The sequence below is a fragment of the Pygocentrus nattereri genome, chromosome 3 (assembly GCF_015220715.1).
Source record: "Pygocentrus nattereri isolate fPygNat1 chromosome 3, fPygNat1.pri, whole genome shotgun sequence".
Classification (NCBI taxonomy): Eukaryota; Metazoa; Chordata; class Actinopteri; order Characiformes; family Serrasalmidae; genus Pygocentrus; species Pygocentrus nattereri.
Genome location: NC_051213.1, coordinates 42,470,481 through 42,492,420, shown reverse-complemented (window position 1 = coordinate 42,492,420; position 21,940 = coordinate 42,470,481). Strand labels below are relative to the sequence as shown.

General features: G+C 40.6%; 1 protein-coding gene across 3 annotated transcripts in view; it reads left to right on the top strand.

The window, feature by feature from the left end:
* The window catches only part of trim46a (tripartite motif containing 46a), a 33,930-nt gene extending 12,233 nt beyond the window's left edge, over positions 1 to 21,697 (top strand). The window contains exons 6-12 of one of the 3 annotated variants that reach the window (XM_017702014.2): positions 1,469 to 1,564; positions 3,140 to 3,393; positions 4,440 to 4,561; positions 4,745 to 5,083; positions 9,808 to 10,037; positions 10,133 to 10,200; positions 17,143 to 21,697. In XM_017702014.2, coding sequence (XP_017557503.1) covers positions 1,469 to 1,564; positions 3,140 to 3,393; positions 4,440 to 4,561; positions 4,745 to 5,083; positions 9,808 to 10,037; positions 10,133 to 10,200; positions 17,143 to 17,533 — 1,500 coding nt within the window. In that variant the 3' untranslated portion in view covers positions 17,534 to 21,697. Of the gene's footprint in view, positions 1 to 1,468; positions 1,565 to 3,139; positions 3,394 to 4,439; positions 4,562 to 4,744; positions 5,084 to 7,104; positions 9,568 to 9,807; positions 10,038 to 10,132; positions 10,201 to 17,142 lie in introns of those variants that run through there. The other 2 variants (XM_037537197.1, XM_017702015.2) reach the window with 2 other exon arrangements.
* The last annotated feature ends 243 nt before the right edge of the window (positions 21,698 to 21,940 follow it).

Genomic DNA, 21,940 nt, shown 5'->3' with positions numbered 1-21,940 from the left:
GGGGGGAGTAAACATACGTTGTGGCCTGTTATGGCACAATTTATATTTGAAGTTTAAAACTTTCTGCAAATAAACAAATTATGCACTAAAAATAGCAGCAGAAAAATGCCACTGAGGTTTCTTGTAGAGGAAGTGTTCACTTATTTTCAATTCTACACTCAACAGAACATGTGATATGATCTGGGGTGCTGAAACGTTCACATACAACTGTGTATGTAAACCTTCTTTTTGATTGGTTGCCCTGTATTCAAATGAATCAAAAAGTTATCTGGACTGAAACACTGCTTAACGGGCGGAGCTGAACTGCTGTAGACTGAACATACTAATGTTTGTAAATGCACTGGTGTTCATGACATCTCAAAAGAATTCAGGCTGTGTTTGTAGTTTACATATAGGGACCATATGGACTGGGCAGTGAATGGTATATCCTGAAAATGTATGGAAACAAGGAAAATTGTTCTCCATGATAGGGACCATTTGAAAAATCGTATCAGCCTGTTCCTGTCATTGCGATGAGAGGTGTTTGCACTGGGACCAAGATCTATTCAGTGAATGAAATGTTTCATGACAGCGTTGGTTTCGTTTTGGCTGCTAACTAGTTTATCCAGACACAAATTCCTAAGGCTATTAAGTACATTGCAGTCAAATCTAATTTTAAGCAAGTATATGAAGTGCACATGATGTTTGTTGAACATTTTCATGACAGTGGAGAACCTGCATGCAAGTATGCATGAAATTAGAGATTAGTCTAACACGTCTGAAGTGTTGGCAAACAACTATGACAGGCAGCTTTTGACGAATGTTTCAATGTATCATCTAAGCTGGGCCAGTAAAGCTAAGCTATTAGTGAGCCAATATGTCAGTACTGTAAAGTAAAGAACTCTTGTGGCATGTTGTAATTATTTTTAAATACTGCAGTATGCCTTAATGAAATGAATAAATAAATACAAGTTTGCTTTTATTGTTCTTAACAATGTAGTAGATATTCTAAAAATGGCATAATGCTGATTCAGATACCGATCAGATATATGTATGATTTTTAAAACTATTTGGCTAGTATGCTGGAATTACTCAGTCACACTACTACACTGCAGGAAGAAAGCTAACAACATCACATCACATCACACATTGTGAATAGCTGCTGTTTCAGGATAGATTTGTTCAGGATTGGATTGGATCAAATACATTTCTTTTCTTGTTATCCAGTCCAGCCTTCACTGCTGATATTGACCCAATACTAATACGTGATCATTAAACAATAGTTTGTTTAATGGATATGACTTGGCTCTACATTTGCCCAGATCATTGAACATGAATTCCAAAGAAAATCATAATGCATTAAACCTTTGAAATGAGTTGTTTTGGCAAAAATGTATTCCAGTAAATCAGTAAATCATAGTCATCGTAGTTATGCTATAAGTGGTTTTGTACTTTATGCATCCTAAGTGACTTTGTTATGATTTCACAGGATAAAATCACCAAAGAGATGAATTACGTCTTGGCCAATCAGGAGATGGTACAGGCACAGATCACCCAAGTAGAGAGTGCCATCGCTCAGACAGAGGTAAAGACTTGTTCGTTGAACTTCTAACCAACGTATAAATATAAACCAATTCTGTGAAAGATCAGTGCATTCACATGTTCTGTCTTTTTTTCCTTTTAAAGCAATAGTTTGGTAAAACATTTACACAATTTGCTTCTTACCTCTAATGTAATCCATCAGATGTAAAGACCTTTGGAGGCCTGATGTTTGCTCTTTTAGTTTTGCACTGGAGCTACGAGTAATGGAAATGTACAATTAGCATGGTGTAAACTGCAATCCTAAAGTACCACACACTTGCAGCAAAATGCATTGAGTTGCTAAGGCCTCACGTTGGCTGCTACTACTGTTTGTAGAAGTGCAGTGTCCTTTTGGCTAATACCATGAATATGGCCAAAAGTATGTGGACACCACTTGAGTTCAGGTATTTCTGCCACACCTATTGCTAACAGGTGTGTAAAATTAAGCATGTAACCATGCAACCTCCATGCACAAGTACTGTCATTGAATGGGTCATACTGAAGAGCTTAGTGACTTTAAACTTTAAACAAATACTGTCATAGGATGCCACCTTTGCCACAAAGTCAGTTTGTGAACTTTCAGCCCTGCCAGAACTACCCCGGTCAGTTGTAAGGGATATTATTGTTAAATGGAAGTGTCTAGGAGAAACAACAGCTCAGCTAATAGGTATTAGATCATGCAGACACACAAAACGGGGCTACAGAGTGTCGAAGATAAAAATTTGTTGCATTAATCTCTATCCTCTGGTTTCCAAACTTCCTCTGAAAGCAACATTAGTGCAAGAACTGTGCATTGGGAGCTTCATGAAATGGCAGAGCAGCAGCACACATGCCTAAGATCACCATGCATAATGCCAAGCGTCTGCTGGAGTGGTGTAAAGCATGCCGTCACTGGATCCTGGAGCAGTGGAAATGTGTTCTCTGGAGTGATGAATCACGCTCACTATCTGGCAGTCTGACTGATTAATCTGGGTTTGCCGGATGCCAGGAGAACACTGTCTACTGGAATGCACAGTGCCACCAGTAAAGTTTGGTGGAGGACAGATAATGGTCTGCGGCTGTTAATGCTACAGCATATAAAGACATCTCAGACAGTTTTATCCTTCCAATTTTGTGGGAACAGTTTAGAGAATGTTTCCTCTAGGATTTTTTTCAGCAGTGGTGGCAGGCCTTCTCATCCGACATCAGTGCCTAATCTCACAAATTCTCTTAACACTCCTAACTCCTGTAAGAAGCCTTCCCAGAAAAGTGAGCGCTGTTATAGCAGCAAAAGGTGTGTGTGTGGGGGGGTCAACCTCATTAATGTCCATGGGTTTGGAATAACATGTCCAGCAAGCTCATATATTTGTGATGGTCAGGAGTCTGCATTCCTTTGACCATATATTGTAGTTTTAGGCATGATGGTAATTAGTGTGGTATAAATGTATTGAATGACTTGTTAGTTACCTCAGCCTTCCAGCTCTAGTGCAAAACTAAAAAAGTGAACCCCAGACATCAAAAATGCCTGAGCAACTACATTATTTGTCCAAATTTGGATTTTATCTAACATAATGTATATTCTGCGTGTGTGTTTGTGTAGGTGAACAGTGCGGTGGCTAAAGAGCAGCTGAATCAGTGCGTGAGTGAGCTGCGGGGGGTGCTAGCTGAGAGGCAAGGAGCTCTGGCTAAAACTATAGAAGGAGCCAGGGCTCAGAGAGCTGAAGCTTTAAACAGTCAGCTCTCAGAGAAACAGAGCCTGCTTGAAAATGCTGGACTCCTCACCTACACACAGGAGCTACTTAAAGAAACTGACCAACCCTGCTTCGTCCAAGCTGCCAGAATCACCCACAACAGGTCAGAGTGTGTGTGTGTATGTGTGTGTGTGTATAAATACATTTTGAAGCTGATTTTTTGCAAACATACTTTATAAAACAACTTGAATTCCTCACGCTCGTAACTACAGAACTTAGAGATTAGTTTCATTGTAGATATTAAATAATACAGTAAGTATTATGACTAATTACAGAGTAGTAAGCCTGGGCTTATAACATAACCAATGCATTAAATGCATTAATGTTCTTCTGATGGGCAAATTAAAATAATTCATTGCAATGACATCACAGCCTAACGCTGTATTTAAACAAAAGAGGCTATAAGTGCAGATTCTGTCATAGCAACATGCAGCGTGTGAGCAGCTGGGTTTCAGCCTGCAGTACTATGAATAGTTTGTAGAGACAAACTAGTAAAAATATGTTAACAGTGCTACAAAAAATGAGTGGCATTAATAGTTTATTCTGCTATACACATTACTGTCTGCAGATGAAACTGTGCCCTATTCACTCTAATGAAGTTTTTTGGTAGTGGTGGCTGATACACATAGTAAATACAACCCAGTACTTTTATAATCCCAGAATGCACCGTAGTTACGTACTGTACAAATGATGTACTCTATAATAATGTTCTGTATAGTACTCCAGTATAGAGAATAGTGATTTAAGGACCACTTCTGTTCCTTGTTATAGTGTTCCATATAGTGCTTCAATGGAGGGAAGTGATTAGAAGTCCATTTCTGTTCCCATGAAAATGTTAGGGTTCTAATCCTGCAGTACCCCTGCTCTGCCTGTTTTATTTGTTTCTCTGTTCCTGACACACCTACTTTAAGTCTAAAATGGCTTGTTAATGAGTAGATTTGTTGGATCGGGTGTGTTAGGAGCAGCGAAAACACTAAAATGTAGCGATTAGGGGTCCATTTTAGTTCTCTAGTGCTCCTGATTTCCGGACTTTTCCAACAGTGATCAGACCTTTTTGAACACAATGACTTAATGTCAGTGAGTGACAGATGTTCAGAGGGCTACACATGTAGTTCTGAATTTTGTTTTCTGTGCTTCTCCCTTGCTTAGGCTGGTGAATGCGATAGACAACTTGCAGCACTTTTCCCTCACTGCTGATCCCTCATTCCGACACTACCATATGGACGTCTCCAGAGAGCTCAAGCTGCTCTGCAGCATGGATTTCATACAAGGTTTCTGCATGAGCCGCCAAACTAAAACACGTCCTCACCAGAGTCACTGGAAAAGCACATTTGTTACTAAATAGAAAAAAGATGTACATTCAAATTCTCCCCTTATAAAGGTGATTACGTGTGATGAGTTAATCACTTGAGTGTGCTAGCCTTAAACCAGTCTCTTCATTTTCTCTCCTGCAGCTCCACTGGCTCCTGTAATCGACACTCAGAAGACTCTGGCCTATGACCAGCTCTATCTGTGCTGGAGACTCCCTCAGGACTCCGCCCCTGCCTGGCATTACTCAGTTGAATATCAAAGGAAAGTGGGAGGAGCCGGACCGCTGTGGGGCGGGGTCAAATCTGAAGGCACGGGAGGTGGCAGCAGTCCATGGCAGCGATTGGAGGAGGTGGGTGGGACCAGTGCTGTGATTGACAGGCTGGAGATGGACAGTGTGTATGTCCTGAGGGTGAGAGGCTGCAACAAGGCGGGGTATGGGGAGTACAGTGAGGAGGTGTATCTGCACACACCGCCCGCGCCAGGTAAGACACACTTACTCACACCCTCATAAATAGTAGCGGTCAAAAGTTTGGGCACACTATTGAAATGTATTTGGTAGGCTCTTTTTTATTTTTTGTTCATCATCCTTTCCAAAGTAAACAAACCTCAATATACTTTTTTTATAATGTTCAATGTTTTGTATTTGTATTTGATAAAAATATATGCATGCTTAACATTCGTTTTGTGTAGAAATTGTGTTCCTGTTCATTTTTACCTTTTGAAACAACTAATGGCAAGTGCATATCAGCCGAATATATTGGTTATTCATCTTCTTGTTTAAGAATATTTGGTAGTGGTATCGTCCCTGGAAAAAATATATTAGTCAACCCTTAGTACATATAGAAGTTTTGATTTAAATTTTTCGTGGTCACTGCATAGTTCCATATGTGTTCTTTTAGACTAGTTCCAATGTCTGCATTTATTCTTAAACATAAGGTAAAATAGGTAGACATGAGGAAAGCATCATATGAATTGGTGTGTTCAAACGTCTGACTGGTACTGTACATACATACATAGAGTTACAGTGTTTTTCAGCCTAATCTCTGTTTGGTAACATATGACTCAATACCACAGATGGTAATTCTTAGAAAAGAGAAAACCTGTCAAATCAGTGCTTATAATAGAAGTCAAATGTCTGTGGTAAGTAGGCTACAGTAGGAGGCAGAGATTAGGGTGAAAAGTATTCTGTTAACCTATAATCTGAGTTTGACTGTTGAATTGTATATATTTAATATGGATCATTCTACCGAACTGAGTTCAAAAGCCATTTCATTTTAACTTGGACTTTGAGTGACTGTATACCTTAATTATGGTTACTGTATGCAAATAAATGAGCAAACATTCCATTTTGTCACTAACAAAACAGTCACTGTTTCAGTAGCCCGTACTTGACAAGCAAACACAGCTTTGAACAGCTGTACACACAGAAAATCTTGATATTTTTCATTAAACATAAAAACGTTTACTTTATTGCAGAAAGCATGGCAATTCTTTATATTCCACTGATTTTCAGATTTTGGAGCACATTTTCTACAAAACAATGGGATCTAACTGCTCACCATGTAGCCATGAGGTACTGGGAGTCGGTCTCACTTCCTAAAATACAGGGGTGTGGCTAATATAAAGCCAAACCCTCAGACTAAAATTCTTTGATTTTGTTTATATTTAGCTTTTACTATTTCAGTGCCTTTTTAAATAGATCATTACATAATCCTCCTAACTATCTATGGCTACATTGTCATTACTAAGTTGGAGTGGCACAAATCCAAGTTTTTGCCCTAATATGACTCAGATCTGATGTTTTCAGAGCTGTGTGGACACACAAATTTGATGTTTTCAGATTCGACCTGAGCCACTTTCATATGTGGTCATAGATCGGATATGTATCTGATTCGTGGCCATGCAACCTTAATGTGACGCTCAGAATTCGTGTGCTTTTTTCCATTGTGTGTGCGCCATCATTCAGCGTTACTCTGGCAGCAGCGTCGAACAGACATAAAAGCCTGTAAACAGTGGAAAAACAACACATCTCACCTTTTCCTCCTTCGTCTCCCTCTAATAATGAAGCTGAGAGCTGATCAGTTAATGATCTTCAGCAAAGCTCGTTCTGCTTGCGATTCATTCACGTGACGTTACTGAGTAGGATGTGCTCATGCTGGTCATTTCAGGACGCCGGTTCGTTCACATTAATGACAGATTTAAATCACTTATCTACACTAGTGTGAACCATCGTGTCAGAGAGATCAGATTTGAGCAGTGAGGCTTGCAATGTGAACGTCGCCTAAGGTGTGTGTACTTATAGAATGGTCGGTACTTAAAGAATCCGGTAGAATGGTCCATTTACACTCACTGCCATATTTTTCATTTTGAATTCACAGTTTTCTTCATCAATTTCTGCACTTCTGTTTTTCTCTTTTCCATCCACCTTAACCTTTTTTGTTATCCATCCTCATTCTACTCACCTTCCTGCCTCCTCACTTATTCCCTTCCTCCACTTGTCCAGCTTTTTTACTGCCTTCTCTCACCGGATGTGCCTCCCATTTCTCATGTCCCAAAACAGAAATTACGCATCCCACTCGTGTTCCCACCTCCCTCCCGCCCTCTCTCTCGCTCTCATGTGTCAGCACACTCATCCCATGTCTCCTATTTTTTGTTCTTTCCTCATCCTTTTCTTTTCCACTCCTTCTTTCATTTCCCTTCATTTCCTCAATCTCGGCTCTGATCTGTATTCCTGTTTGAACTGGAATATATCAGCTTGACCTTCTCTGAATCCTGGAGTATGTTCAGTAGCTGGGTTTCCATCCACTTTATGCGCAATAAATGGAAATACGTTCAAAATGTTTGCAAATTTTGTTAATTTGCATTAGCATCAAGTAGGCACTTGAAAACAGCTCCTACTTTGAGCAAGAAGGCCAGACCCTCCCCATCCCAAACTTAATGAACAGAGTTGACTGAGGATCGGGGTGATGGCATTTCCTGCAAAAAAAGAAAGCATATTGGCAGCGTTCAGACAACACTTTTTCAAACTCTCTCAAGCACACTTCTGTTCATTCATGTCTATGAAGCAACTTAAAAGCGCTGAGCTAGGCCGTGCAGCGTGTTTCGTGCTTTTAAAGTACGTTTAGGCCCGAAACATACTGAATGCAAGGACGCGAACACAGATGCTTCAAGCAGTCTTGTACTGCCAGCATGCTTTCTCAACTGCCATAGCTGACAAGCAGTTGAGTCTCGAGCAAAGACGGCTTACATAAACATAAAAAATATGATGCATTATTGCCTTTCCATTCCAGAAGAGGTGAAGCAGCTCACTGTCCTCAACTTGTCCACATTTACCTGTTGAGGCTGTTGAAATAACAGTAGATCCTCTCTGATTTGTCCTCTATTGCCTCCTTCAGAGTGTTTTATCCGCCACAACAACATAAGAATGAGCAGTGAGTTTGTGCAGAAGGACAGAATATTTGCAATGCGTTAGCCGTTTGTGTTCGTGTGCTTGCATTGAGTATGTTTCTGGCCTTAGGTTGATGAATTGATAACTTTCATGCTGAGCCTTTATGAAGCATCACCATACATCACTCACAGCTGACCAACCTGTATCATAGATACCTTGGTTGTGTTCAAAATAGCCTTCATACTGCTTGCGTACTAACTGTGCTGAAAAGTAGTATACGGTATGTGACCAACAGTTCGCCAAAGATACCAAGATAATGCTATCTTTGTGTGTCAGCATTGAAGCAGCTCAATTTACAGGACAATTTACAATACATTTAAACATAACAGCCAGAACGTCTCCAATAACGCTAAAATCGTCCTGTATTTGAAGCTATAATGTCAAATGCACCAAAATACATGGTAGTTTTTGCTCATGTTTTCTCATTTTTCAGCTTACAAAAGCAGGTAGAACTGCTATAAGTGGGCTCTATAAATCCCACTGTTGGATCCTCTGTGTTTGCTAACGCTTGTAGCTGAAGCTAGCAACTTAGCAAATCCTTTACTCTTCTAGATGAAGTTACCAAACACTATATGACCAATAAGAGCACTATATAAACAAAATATAAACTAGGATGGTATGTTGACGTGTAGATTGTGGAATTATTACTTTGTAGAGAGTTCGACATAAGCTGATATGAATAGTTAAGAAGCTAACACTATTAGCTTTTATGCTAGCAGCCACAGAACGTTTTTTTGCTCCTATTTTCACAATAAACAGGGAACACTTGAAGCTTGGTTTGATTCTACACATGATTCTGTGTTAATGTAGTCATTTGTGTGAGCGTGTAAGCAGAAAAGAGCATTATATCGTTTCGAATCAGCTAATAAGATAAGCTTACTGGCAAGCAAGGTTAGCTAATAAGCCAAACTAGTTATTTATCAGTTTTTCCAGCGATTTCCACTGTCTCAAGCTTGTCAATCAGACGCAACACATCTAAACGACACATCTTGATTATTTTTAGGCATAAGACACGGCATGCTTTATCTATATTATGGTGTTGTCTGAATTCTACTTAAGTCAGATTTGAATTTAAAAAGTGTTTAGCACGTTATATGAGTATTGCAAACAGTTTATATTTCCTTTTGTTTATAGATGAGCAGGTTATTATAATTCTTATGTCTGGTGAAGGCACTGAAATGATGCAGCGATGCTGCGAGATCCTGTGAAAAGGGAAGATGCTTACATGGCTAACAAATGGAAGATAGTAGCTACTAATACTGACTCCGTTTGTGTGAACTTTAGCTTTAAAATCAGCTTCCGCATAAAATGGCTCAGATGGAAACCTGCCTAATTTTCCTGCTTTCCTCTCTCCTCCTCTTCTGCTCCTCGTCCTCCCCTTAAATGTCCCTCCCAAACCCTCTCTTATCCCTCTATACTCCTGCTTCTATCTTCCTCTTTTTTCTGCTTTCTGTTTGCATTTCTACTTTTTCTGTCTTTGCGTTTGCCTCTCTTCCTTTCTTTCCTGCACCCTTCTCTCTTCCCCCTCTTGCTCTTTCCCATCTCTTTCACACACTGTCCTCTTTTACTCTGGTTTTCTCTTTTTTGTCTCGCTCTCTCTTTTCTGTCTCTCTCTGTCTTCTCTTTTTTGTCTCCCTCTCCCTTCTCTGTTTCCCCTCTTTTCTGTTTTTCCCTTTCTCTCTCTCTACCTCTTTTCTCTGTACCCACCCCCCCTTTTCTCTGTACGCCCCCCTCCCCCTCCCCCTCTCTCTCTGTCAGTCTTGTCATTTTGTCTGGACTCCCGTTGGGGTTTACATGCAGAGCGGATTGCTCTGGGTAAAGGTCAGACGTACGCCCGCAGCGTGCCCGGACTGACCCTTTTGCAGGCTGCTGACCGCGCCCTCACTTCCTGCCACTTGACTTCTGACCTCCTGGTGGCTGACGTGTCCGTCACTCAGGGCCGTCACTACTGGGTGTGCTCAGTGGAGCCCGGCTCCTACTTGGTTAAGGTAAGCAGGACGCCGCAAACGTTACCATTCAAAAACGGTGAGGAGTAGTGATGTAATGCTGACTGACAGTGAACTGTGCCTCTATGTGTGAGCAGGTTGGCGTTGGTCTGGAGGCAAAGCTGCAGGAGTGGTTTCACTTACCACAGGACATGGCCAGTCCACGGTAAGGATCCTGAGAACGAATAAGAGGCTGGATGTCAACCATGAAGTACTTACATTTCTGAAAGCTTTTAAATAGTCTATATAGTAGAAACCTGGATTTGTTAACAGAACATTGTAGTAAACATTGCGAAAGATCAAATATGATACATATATGGACACCAAGGTGTACTGAATTCATCGTGGTTGTGATGTCACCATAAAAACCATATGACCACATATTTAGCCTATAGCAGTTCTATTGAAGTGAGACAATCTGCAGTAGCTGAAGAGCTCATTTGCTAAAAATGATCACATCATCTTTTAAAGGCGAGCTGACTATGTTGAGTTATTCTTAAGCACATTCCGAACCCTAAATACGTTTTCCCACAAAAGCTGTTATTGTCCATAGTCAGGGCTGTTACTCAAAAATGACGAACTTTACAAGCTGTAGTGCAACTCCTTTATTTCTACTGTTCACCACTAACAACCACACATACTCTCTTCTTTTTCTTCCTTCATAATAAAAGTCCTCCTTTTTCACGGTACTAACTTTTACAGCTACATATATAGCATAACCAATATAAGTGAATATAAATAAAGCAATGCATGTCTATATTATAGACTTAACAAACTCCCTCACTTAAATTAAAACTGCCTCACTCCCTACTCCCTAAAATAACTATATTAAGATAGAACAGACTGCTTTTACCCATTTAAACAACAGAGTAGAAACAACAGAAACAACACAAATATAACTTTGTTTCAATTGGCACTGAACAGCAGTATTATGTCCTTACAAAAGGTTTGTGTTTTTGTTTTTTTTTTTAATCAAGTTTCCATTGTCCTACATTTAGGGCTTGAAGTAGCTTATAAGCTGATGCCCCCTTTTTGGTAAGACAGTCCACAAGCTGTTCTTTTGTACTGTTCCACAACACACGTTCAACCTTCTGTGTTTGTATGAGTTCTTTTATGCTGCTTATTTCCAGGCGAAGTCGTTTCTCTGTGACTGACTTTGTGGACTTCAGTGCATCAGCAAGTGAATGATTATTTGTGACACACATTATGGGTGGAGCATGTTCAGCATCCCCAGTAGCTAGTTCAGAGAATAGTGTGGCCAAGAAAATGGCATTATCAATTCCATCAGACATTGCCAGTGTTTCACCAGCAAGTGTGCTACGCACAATCCTCTTGACTCTCTTTGACTGCCAAGAAAGGGGTGAGAACTTTCCATCTTCTCCCATAAGAACAATCAAATGTCCTCCTTGAGTGCCGCCATCTGAAAGATTTCCAAATGAGGCATCGCTGAACACTACCAATTTAAGAGCACTGTCTCTGCCTAAGTGTTGAAGTTTAGAACTGCCTTCTTGGACTTAAGTTTGCACACTATTCAGTTTGCTTCATGGACTGTCTGCACAGTTGCACTTTTGAAGCTTGATGCCAAGTGACTAGCATCAAACATGACATCTGGCCTACTCTGTCTTGCTACCCAGAGAATTCGGCCTATCTTTGACCTGAGTTGGTCCTTCTCTTGCTCAGAGAGGGAGGAGTCGTGTTCCAAGGCTCGTGAAGGGTCCATATGTATGGGCTGCATGTGTTGGATGTAGTTGTCCTGGTGTATTTGTGTTTTTTTGTTATTAGTCACAACGTCTATTCCCACATAACAGAAGTTATCACGCTCCTCACGTCCAACTTGGAAAACATGCCTGAGATGAGGTATTACAGTGGAAGCGAAACTTTGTGTGCCCCCCCCCATATGAAGTCATCTACATGACAAGTACCCCAATTACTGTGCAGTCCTGATCCATCCAATAGAAAACAGCTGGGTCAACTTTGGACATTTTTCCTCCTGCTCTCAGCACTATTTCCTTCACACTGTTGTACCAGTACAATGAAGCATCTGCTAGACCATACACACACCTTTTGAGCTTTCATAATGTTCCTTTACAGTCAGCCTCAGGGGGAGGCCTGATGTAAAGGTCACGTGCCAGTTCTGTTCCTTGTAGAAACGCATATTTTATGTCCATGGATTGAAGTGTCCACTGTCTTTGACAAATAACTGCTAAAAGCAGCCGAAATGACTCTGATGCACATGTGGGTGAATCCTCAATCCTCAAATCCTCTAGCCACTAACCGTGCTTTAGGAACTAATCCATTGTGTGTTTCTTTGGTAGTGCATACCCATCTGGTAGAGATGCACTTTTGTCCCTCTTCTCTGACTTCCTCAAACACATTATCTTTCCAGTTCTTTATCTCTTCTTGTTTGGCAAGGTCAAATGATAGATCTTTTGTTACCCATACATCCTCGCTGATGTCAGTGATATTAACATCAGTTACAGTGGGCTCCATTTGAAAGTTCTCTAAATTTGATATGTCAACTGAATCTGTACTGCCTGCAACATTAGTGGTTTCAATGAACTGCAGATCATACCAGTTTTTGTATTTTCCTGTAGCTTTGCCTGCACATCCTAGAACTTTCGCTGTATGTAAAATGCCACTGACTCTCTGTATTTGAGAACTTGTCCTGTCTTTAGCCGGACCACAGTCCCTGCTCTGTACCACTCTGTCTCTCTACATTGTCATCTGAGCGCTGTGTTTCTTCATTCTGTACCCCAGTGGTTGTGTCTGTGTGCTCAGTTTGAATTACACTTTGCTGCACTTCTGGTACAGTCTCTGTCCCCTCTATGTTGTTGTCAGCAGCTCTTGTGTTCTCTTGTCTTTGAACAATGTTTTTGTCATTTTCTGAATTATCCTTCATGTGACATGGATCTTCACTTTCTGTATTAGCTTTTCTCAGTCTGAGGTGATGTACCCTGATACAGGTTCCTCCATGTCTGACAAACACCACTGCACCATCCTGCCCAATGACAACTCCTGGTCCTTCCCACTCTGGACAGTCCACTCTCTTATAGTATACTTTATCACCCATTTCATATTTTCCATCTGTGTGATGAAGCTGTTTCCGCAGTGCTCTCCGTATTCTTTCTGATCATTCTGCTTCAGTAAAAGCCTTTCTACACGCATGTAAAGCAGAAATGTGTTTTGCCACCCATTCACTTTTTGTGGTGCCCTCTAAAGCAGGAGGCTTGTCAGTTAGCACAGAGGGCAGGTTAGGATTCTGTCCAAACACCAACTGATGTGGACTGTAGCCATGGACATTTTAGATGGTGTTCTTTGCCATAAGGGCCCAGTCCAGTGCAGTATCCCAGTCACAACCGTTACTTTCATTATGATCTCAGTAAGTGTTTGGTTGTGCCGTTCCAAAAGTCCATTGCTCCATGGACTGTATGCAGCTGTTGTCTTTACTTATATGTTGAAGTTTTCTGCCATATCTCTCACTTCATCATTGTTGAATTCTCCTCCATTGTCACTGAACAGTTTCTGAGGTGGACCATGCACACTAATCCAATCATGCACGAAGTGTTTCACTATTTCAGAGGACTTCTTTGTGGTCAGAATTTCTGCCTGCAGTAAACCGTGTGAACTGGTCAATAATGTGAAGATACCACACGCCTTGTTCCAGTTCATGCAGATCCATTGCCACAGTTTCATCGTACTGAGATGCCAAAGGTAGTCCCACTGCTGGCCTTGGGTTGGTCCTACTGTATCTCTGACATGTTTCACATTCTTTAAACAATTCTTTGAAGATTATGGCACATTCTGTATCTTTATTGCCTGAGCTAGCCAGAAGCCTCTGCAGTCTGTCAGCAGAAGCATGTCCGAACTGTCTATGAAGCTTCATCAAGATTTTTGTTTTTCTGCTCAGCTAGTTTTTTCTGAGACTGCCAGGATTTCGTCATCACGGTGAGATTCCAGACCATTCTTATCATTGTCCACAATGTTTACCCAATAACGTCCAGAGCTTGTAAAGTCAAGTTTTACAGGTTGATTGAACATCACTACACTGTCATTCTCCATATCCAGCACTGTCCCTGCTCTTTTCATTGATGCTTTACTCAAAAATAGTGGAATCTTTGCTGGGACAACTTCAGTTTCAATCTGACACCTAGTTTGTCCAATTTTAGCAGGAATTTTTAACCTTTTGTTGGAGTACACTACTCTTCCATCTCCAAATCTGAAGGGTCTCTGACTGCGTATTTCGGTCTTCTTCAGATGCTTTGTCTCATTTTGACTTAATTCACTCACATAGCTGTCTAGCCATTCCTGTCCACATCCAGTGCGTGTGAATGCAGTATCGATTATAGCTGAACCAAAACACTCGGTCATAAAGATTTCTGCTTCAGTTGGTGACTCTTTTGTATACAGAGCAATGTTGCACTCTACATCATTATTTTTACAATCTTCAGTTACTTTGACTTGCTCACCTCTGTGTGGACAGTCCTTGGCCCAGTGGAATGTGCTTTGACAAATTGCACATTTTGATCTGCGACCACCACCAAGCAGTGGTGTCTTTTGTTGATCATTTTGGGACCAAGGCTTGCCTCTCTGTCGTCTTTGCTCTGTTACATATGCAGTTTCCTGGTTAATTCCCACTGTTACTGCAGACGACTTTCCTCCAAAAATCCTCTTCAGTGCTGACTTCATTGACGCAAAAGTTAACTCTGTACGTGCAGTAAAAGCCAACTGTCGGCCTTTCACGTCTAAGCATGCTGTGTCTAGCAGCTTGAATGCTAATACTGCGTCGGGAAGTTCCATGTTGTATTTACGCATCCGCGAGTACCGCTGTTCAAAATCGGTGATATAGTCCGCCATAGACGCACTACTGTCTCTCATAATCCGATCAAAACTTAAGTATGCCTCGTATGTTCGGTCTTTTTCTTCTCTGAGAAACAAGCCGTCGAGTTTCGCAAGTAAAGTGCTCATGCCAGTGTCTTTATTCACGTCATCTACCGCTATTTCCATCGCCGTCTCCCTCGCTCTTCCCTACAGCGCCAAAGCCACCGCGAGTGCCGCTTCCTTTTCTCCAGTTCCGTAACTCTGGTCCAAATAGCGACTTAATTCTTCCAACTTTCGTACGGCCTCCCTTCATCAAATGTTGGCGGGACTCTGTAGTTACTAACCATTCTCTGCTACCAATGTTACTCAAAAATGACGAACTTTACAAGCTGAAGTGCAACTCCTTTATTTCTACTGTTCACCACTAACAACCACACATACTCTCCCGCTCCCGCGCTCAAAAACCCCCTTTTCTTTTTCTTCCTTCATAATAAAAGTCCCCCCTTTTCACGGTACTTTTACAGCTACACATATAGCATAACCAATATATATGAATATAGTGAATATATAGTGAATATAAATAAAACAATCCATGTCTATATTATAGACTTAACAAGGGCATTGCAAGTTCACGTTTTACAGCAGAAACAGTCAAACAGCGTTTTTCTTAAGCAGAGCGCAATAAATCTGTTCAGCCAATCAGTGCGCAGTATTCTGGTCAGGTGACAAACTGTTTTGGGCAAAATCTCAAATGCCTCTTTTCTCTCCTCAAAGTGCAAAAGATATAGGACTAAAATAGCAACAACTGCATCTAAACAGCACAGAGTGTCTAACGAAGAACCAGCACAGATTCAGCCATGTGTACAGAATTCATACTGGACATAAAGAGCAATATTTGGGAGTAGAAGCCAAAATTTCATAACTCACATTCAGCCTTGGGATGTTCCAAGGTATGATCTCATATTTGTTTAATATTGGCAATAATGGTATATTTTTCTTACAATTATTAGTTTAACGTTAAAGAATGTTAAATGTTGCACTTAAAAGAAATTTGTATCAGTTATATGGCTTTATCTGACTCTGAAATGTGAAATGAGCATTGGAGTTATTCTGCTTTTGCCAGAAGTGTGGAGTCAAATTTGATGACTTGAGGCTCGAGAAAATTGACAAAATCTTGTAACTTGGCTTTGACTTAAACACCAATGACTCGGACTGCGACTTGGACTTGGTCTGGTGACAGGAGGCGGCCTGAACATTGCCGACACAAATTGGGCGGAGTCAGTGATGCAACCAAGTTGAGTGGAGTTCATGCAAATAGGAGCGAAGTGATTACCAGTAGGAACTGAGCACTGACCAGTGTAGTACACGCTTTATCTCCACTGTGAAACAACAGTATGCTTCATTAATTGTTCCTATTAGAGATTGAATTATGGCAACGGTGCTTTTGCTGCAAAATATATATGTGGCCTTAAATTAGCTGAAGAATGCACAGTGATTTTTAAGGACTCGAAAATTAAGACTACTGACTTGGGACGCGATTTGAGACTCGCCTTCACTGACTCAGGATTTGAATCAAGACTCGACTCTCTTGACTTGGGACTTGTTCCCACCTCATTTGCCAAAAACAAAATTTAAATAATAGAACATTTTTTCAGTAATGTTTAATTTTGTTATAGTTTTTACATAACCAAAACAACCCAAGTGTGTTTGATAGTACCTAGAATGCACAATATAAATGTGAAATAGGGATCTTCATTACAATATCTGTTTTTGCAAATGAACTCGAGTTGGAGCTTAAAAGGATGTTTCCTTTGTCCAGTCTCACTGAAGATCTAACAGTTTGTTCCACATTTCTGCCTGGACTTCTTTTAGATGGATGCTAGATGCTAGCTAGCTAGCTAACATACACTACACAGGCAAAAGTACATAAGCGATCTGCATGCTAATAGTGCAGTTACTGGAGAAACTTGAAGCCTCATTCACAACTTTTGAATATTACAGAGCAACGTGATTTCTGTCATTATAGCGAATTCATGCTGAAATTCAGCTGTAATTGCTGAATAATGTAACATAATATAAAAAAGAATATTTAATATTATTAATTAATATAAGCATTATTTAATACTGATTCCCCTCAATTCTCTTTACACTTTGTGAAGCATCATCCTCATCATTACATTATTCATGATATGTGTCCTTAACTGATAAGGAAAATATGTTGGAAAATTGTCATGTAAACATAAAAACCACACAAATGTTGCTTTGGTTCACGTCTCTCCGTTCTCTGTAGGTATGACCCTGACAGTGGCCACGACAGCGGCGCTGAGGATGCTCAGGACTGTCCTCCTCCGTTCTGTTTCCTGACTATGGGCATGGGCAAGATTCTGCTGCCCAAGTCTGCCTCATCTAATGCATCATCTGCCCCTCTTACCGCCCCCCTGCCACCCCGCCTTGGGGTGTGCCTGGACTTCGAGAAAGGACGGGTCACTTTCTACGATGCTCACTCCCTCCGGGTGTTGTGGGAGGGGACTGTTGATTGCTCTGCCCCCATCTGCCCTGCCTTCTGCTTCATTGGTGGAGGGGCTCTTCAGCTGCAGGAGCTGATAGCCAATCGCAGCACGGAGCACACCCCACCCAGAAGAGTGACCATCCAGTCACGTGCTACCAATCTCAGTAACTGAAATGACCACTATGATGAATTCTTCAGGATAATCTTTAATGACAAGCACCTTTAAAGTCTTTTTATTTAAATTTATTTTTATTTAAGATCTTTTATGCTTGTGTTTTTTTATTTATGCCTCACAGATTTTATAATAAGGTTCGCTTATGCATTATATTGAGCAATGCGTAGATACTCCAGCATGCTAACTATGTACACGGCGATAATTAGAAGGCTAAATAATGAGAAATCGATTGACGATGCTTAACAAAAACAATGTATGTCAATCGGTGCATGAATGTTATGATTCAGCTTTAGGCATATATAAAAAAGTAAGTATATAAATGAATGATTTCTCATTATTTATGACATATTTTTACAGAGTTAGCCTGTGAAGCACATAAAATGGGTACGTTAATAATTTGTAAATAGATTGAAAGTATTTCTGATTTTGTGCTTTTTATAGGACTGTTTAATTGCCTTGAATACATTTGGGTCTTCACTAGGCAAGAGATACCTAGTTTTGTTTCTGTGTCATAGTCACGAGAGTCCTGTTGACATTTGTTCGTAACAAAACGTCTCCCTGACATTACATTGATTGTATCTACGATACTTGGAACCAGGTTGTGTAAAGGTTTAAGCATATCGTTGCTGTCGTACAAAAACGTGTATCTCCTGAATGGTAACTATATAGTAGAAGTAACGTTACAATGTATGTTAATGTAACAAGATTTTATTCAGTTTTATTGGTCTGTTTGTTGTGAAATGTTCACACAATGTGAATGACAGCTGGTGGTTTTTTAAAGAGTAACTACACTCCACTATTTTTAGCCAAATCCATCCCTAGCTTATGTTTGAAAAATGCTCAAAAAAGGGAAGGGATGGGATGGGAGACTGCAGTGATGTTCGGGTTTGGAGGCGGGGCTGGGAGGGAAACTGGGTTGGCTGGACTGCTGTGTTTTTAAAGCTAATGTTAGCTACCAAAAAATATGGAGAATGACAGAATCAAATGGCACTTTTGCAACTGAGAGGTCTTACAAGGTTGATGATTTTTCTCTACTACCATCCAAATCTTAAACAGGGGAAGGTGTTTCTGATCAGGCAGTGCATCTTGAGCCTTAACAGTATGAGCCATGGACTCAAGCTGCTAAAGAGTTAACATAGTACCATAAAATAAGCAACAGCGAGTGGCAGAGGTGCCTAACAGTAGAACATTCTCTTAAACCGTGACAGCTTGCTTCTAATTATCTATTCAGCAGGTCCATATTTGATCAAACAAAGAAAAAAGGTTGAGAAAGGCTGTACGGACGAAAGGTTGACACAGTTGGTAAAAATGGCCACTTAACGTTAACCTTTCCTGAACCGTTTCGCTTTCCATAGATCCAGTGTTGATTACTGTTAGTGTCTGTTTAGTGAGTGCGCACACCTGAGAGTTGAGTTGGGAAGGGAGACCTGAATTGGATGCAGCACCTGCAGGTTTATGAAATGCTCACTTTATTGGTGCTTCAAGATACCTACTTATACGTATCAGTAAATGTGCTAATGATAACATCTTTAATACAAACTAAGCTCAGATTAACTGGGTTATTTACAGTTGTTACAAACATCTGCCATATTGCAGCTTTGTGAAGTGGTGCTGAGGGTATTTAGCCCAGCCTGTGAGTGTGGTTGTCTCCTCGGTCTCGGCTCCTGTGCTTTCATATTTATGCATGAGTAGGGTGTCATCAAGAGCCAGTAACGTTGACTGATTTGCATACCGTGATGTGTCATAGTACTTTGGTACAAAGACACGTCATCCGCACCTGTAGCAGAATTGAAACGGAGGGGTGCTGCAGAGGCAGAACTGACCATGATACATTTCAAGCAAAGCTGGTATTTTTTATTATAGAGCAGCGCATTTCATCTGTTAATAAAAATAAGGTCTTAGGGTGTAGTTACTCTTTAAACAAAAGAAAGGTGCAGTCTGTTTGATACACAGTCTTTTGGCAAGTTCTCCAAGATTTTTGAAGTTTCTCAATGAACAGAGTAGCAGAAATGGTAAAAATATGTATCTTTTCTTATCATTTAGTGCCAACAAGTGCATTTCGACTCTGGCGACCACAGGGACAGCGTTTCTCTTCTGTTTGGGTCTTTAGGCTTCTGAATAGCTGTTTCATGTTTCCTCTGATTGTATCCATTTATATTGTAGCTGGTTGTCCTCTTCATCTGTTACCTTCAAGCCTAATGGCCAGTTCTTCTTTAAAAATATATACAAAATCATAGAGCTTCAATTTGGCCACCTGGGCTTCGAGTGAGACATGAGATTTGATTTGTTTTATTTGCCATCCAAGGTATCCTCAAAAGTCTTTGCCAACACCAAAGTTCAGACATCAATATTTGTACTGTCTTGCTTGTTTATTTCCCAGTTTTCCCATCCATAAAGAACCTAACTGAAGACCACAGCCCTGGACAATTCTGATTTGTTGCACTTGAAGAACTTATCAAGCTCTTTCCTTCTCCATCTGCTGAGGTCCAGTCTGTGTCTTACTGGAACATTTGTTGATTACAGTAGGCAAAAGGTGTCCACCATTTGTACATGTTCTCCATCAGTGGTAAAGTTAGCAGTCTTTCCTGTTGTCATAACTTCTTTTTCTTAAGTCTTCCTGGTGTTGAGCTGAAGTACTATATTTTCACTGTGGTCCAAAATAACTGGGAATGAAATCTTGTTACATTAAACAGTGTTATGAAAACACTGTAGTTTGGGGGGAAGAACATGCCTGAAACCAAAACCTTCTTCTAGATACAGTTCAATGCCCTATGCCCATGACAAAGTTCTTGAAGTCCCCACCACCACCACCCCATCTCTTCCCTATGCCTCAGTCCTATGACAGTTTTAGCACTTACAATGGGGGTCTGGCCTTCTAGCTTCAGGCAGTAGCCACAGAGAACCACATCCCAGGTTCTCAGAGTTCTCTGCCTTCCTCAATAATTCTTCCCTCATACTACCACCACCATGTTGAAGGCACGGTCCAAACTCGCAAACGATGGTTAAGAAGCGTTCTAGCCATACTGTTGTTGTGATAACAGCACAACAACTGTATTATTCCACTGAGCACTGCTTGCCAAGTAATGACTGCTAACGCTTCTACTTTTTCATATGCATAACCAAAAAATTTAATTCATATTTGACTCTCTCCTTTATTTCTCATGAACAGACCTACATTTTCTCACCCCTGAGAAAACGGCAGCAAACGACAATTAGATATATTTCAAAAATGTCCATCCATTTATGGCATGAAGTCCAAGAGATTGTAATTTGGGAGGAAATGGCCCTCTGTCTCCACCTATCCTTTAGCACATTGCTAGCCACAAGAGACATCAGTTAGCTAACATAATAGAATTAGCTGGCAGCATTTTCCTATGTTGGACAGGACTAAACTGAGGAGAAATCTGTAAAAAATCCAAAATAACAAGGATAACTAGAAATGTGCCTTTCCTGAAGGAAACGCAGGATAGTTGCACAGCGGATACTATGGAAGTCTATGCGAGAAACAAGGGATGGAATAAAAGAGTGAATTCGTGCTTGGGGGCTGCCCTGAGGTAGTGTATGTGAAACGGTGTCGTTCGGGCAAGTAGAAATACAGTACATTGTAATGCAATTTTTCACCCCATTCATTGTCAATGTAAACTCAGTGCTACCTTGAAAGAAGTTCCACCTTAAAAGCAGTTCCGCCTTAAAAACATCATTATGTGTGCTGGTAATGCTGAGAGTTAGCCTGGGAGCAGGTGAGACATTGAGCTCCGTGCGTGAGTTTGTGTGTGTTGTGGGAGAGAGGGACCCATTGTGACATCATGTCTGGCAAGGTGCCAACAGGCTCCCCATTCGTTTTCAATGGGATAAAAATTTCCAGATTTTCGGCTCCTACACGGAATCCGTGCATCCGATCAAAAAGCTGTATACAAGCACACGGCAGAAAAATAAGAATAAAAAGAAGAAGAATATAAATTGCGCATTGCTTTGAGATTCCCTCAAACCAAATTTTATCTTGTTTTCGCAGCTTACTTTGTTTAAACATTTTTGATTTAGTTTTTGAAGCTCTTCACTGTGATCTGTCTTCATTAAGGGATGTGACGATGTGTAAAAAAAAAAAGACCAACACTGCAATCTCCTCAGTCAAATGTCATTTCGCTGATTCTGTTCTGAAGTGAAAATAAGTGGACACCTTTACAGGAAACAAACTTAAATTTTAGTGCCAAATATGCACTTGTTTTGTTCATTTTAACATTGAAAAAAGGAAACAATATAAAATGTGCCATAATGTTTGCGCAGGCCACATTTCACATTATTATTTCATGTTAAATTCAGCAAATAAACAGTGGTTCTCTAGAGGATGTGTTAACTTGTTTTCACTTAGAAAACCAACGACACATCCCTTGACCGGGGTGTGCA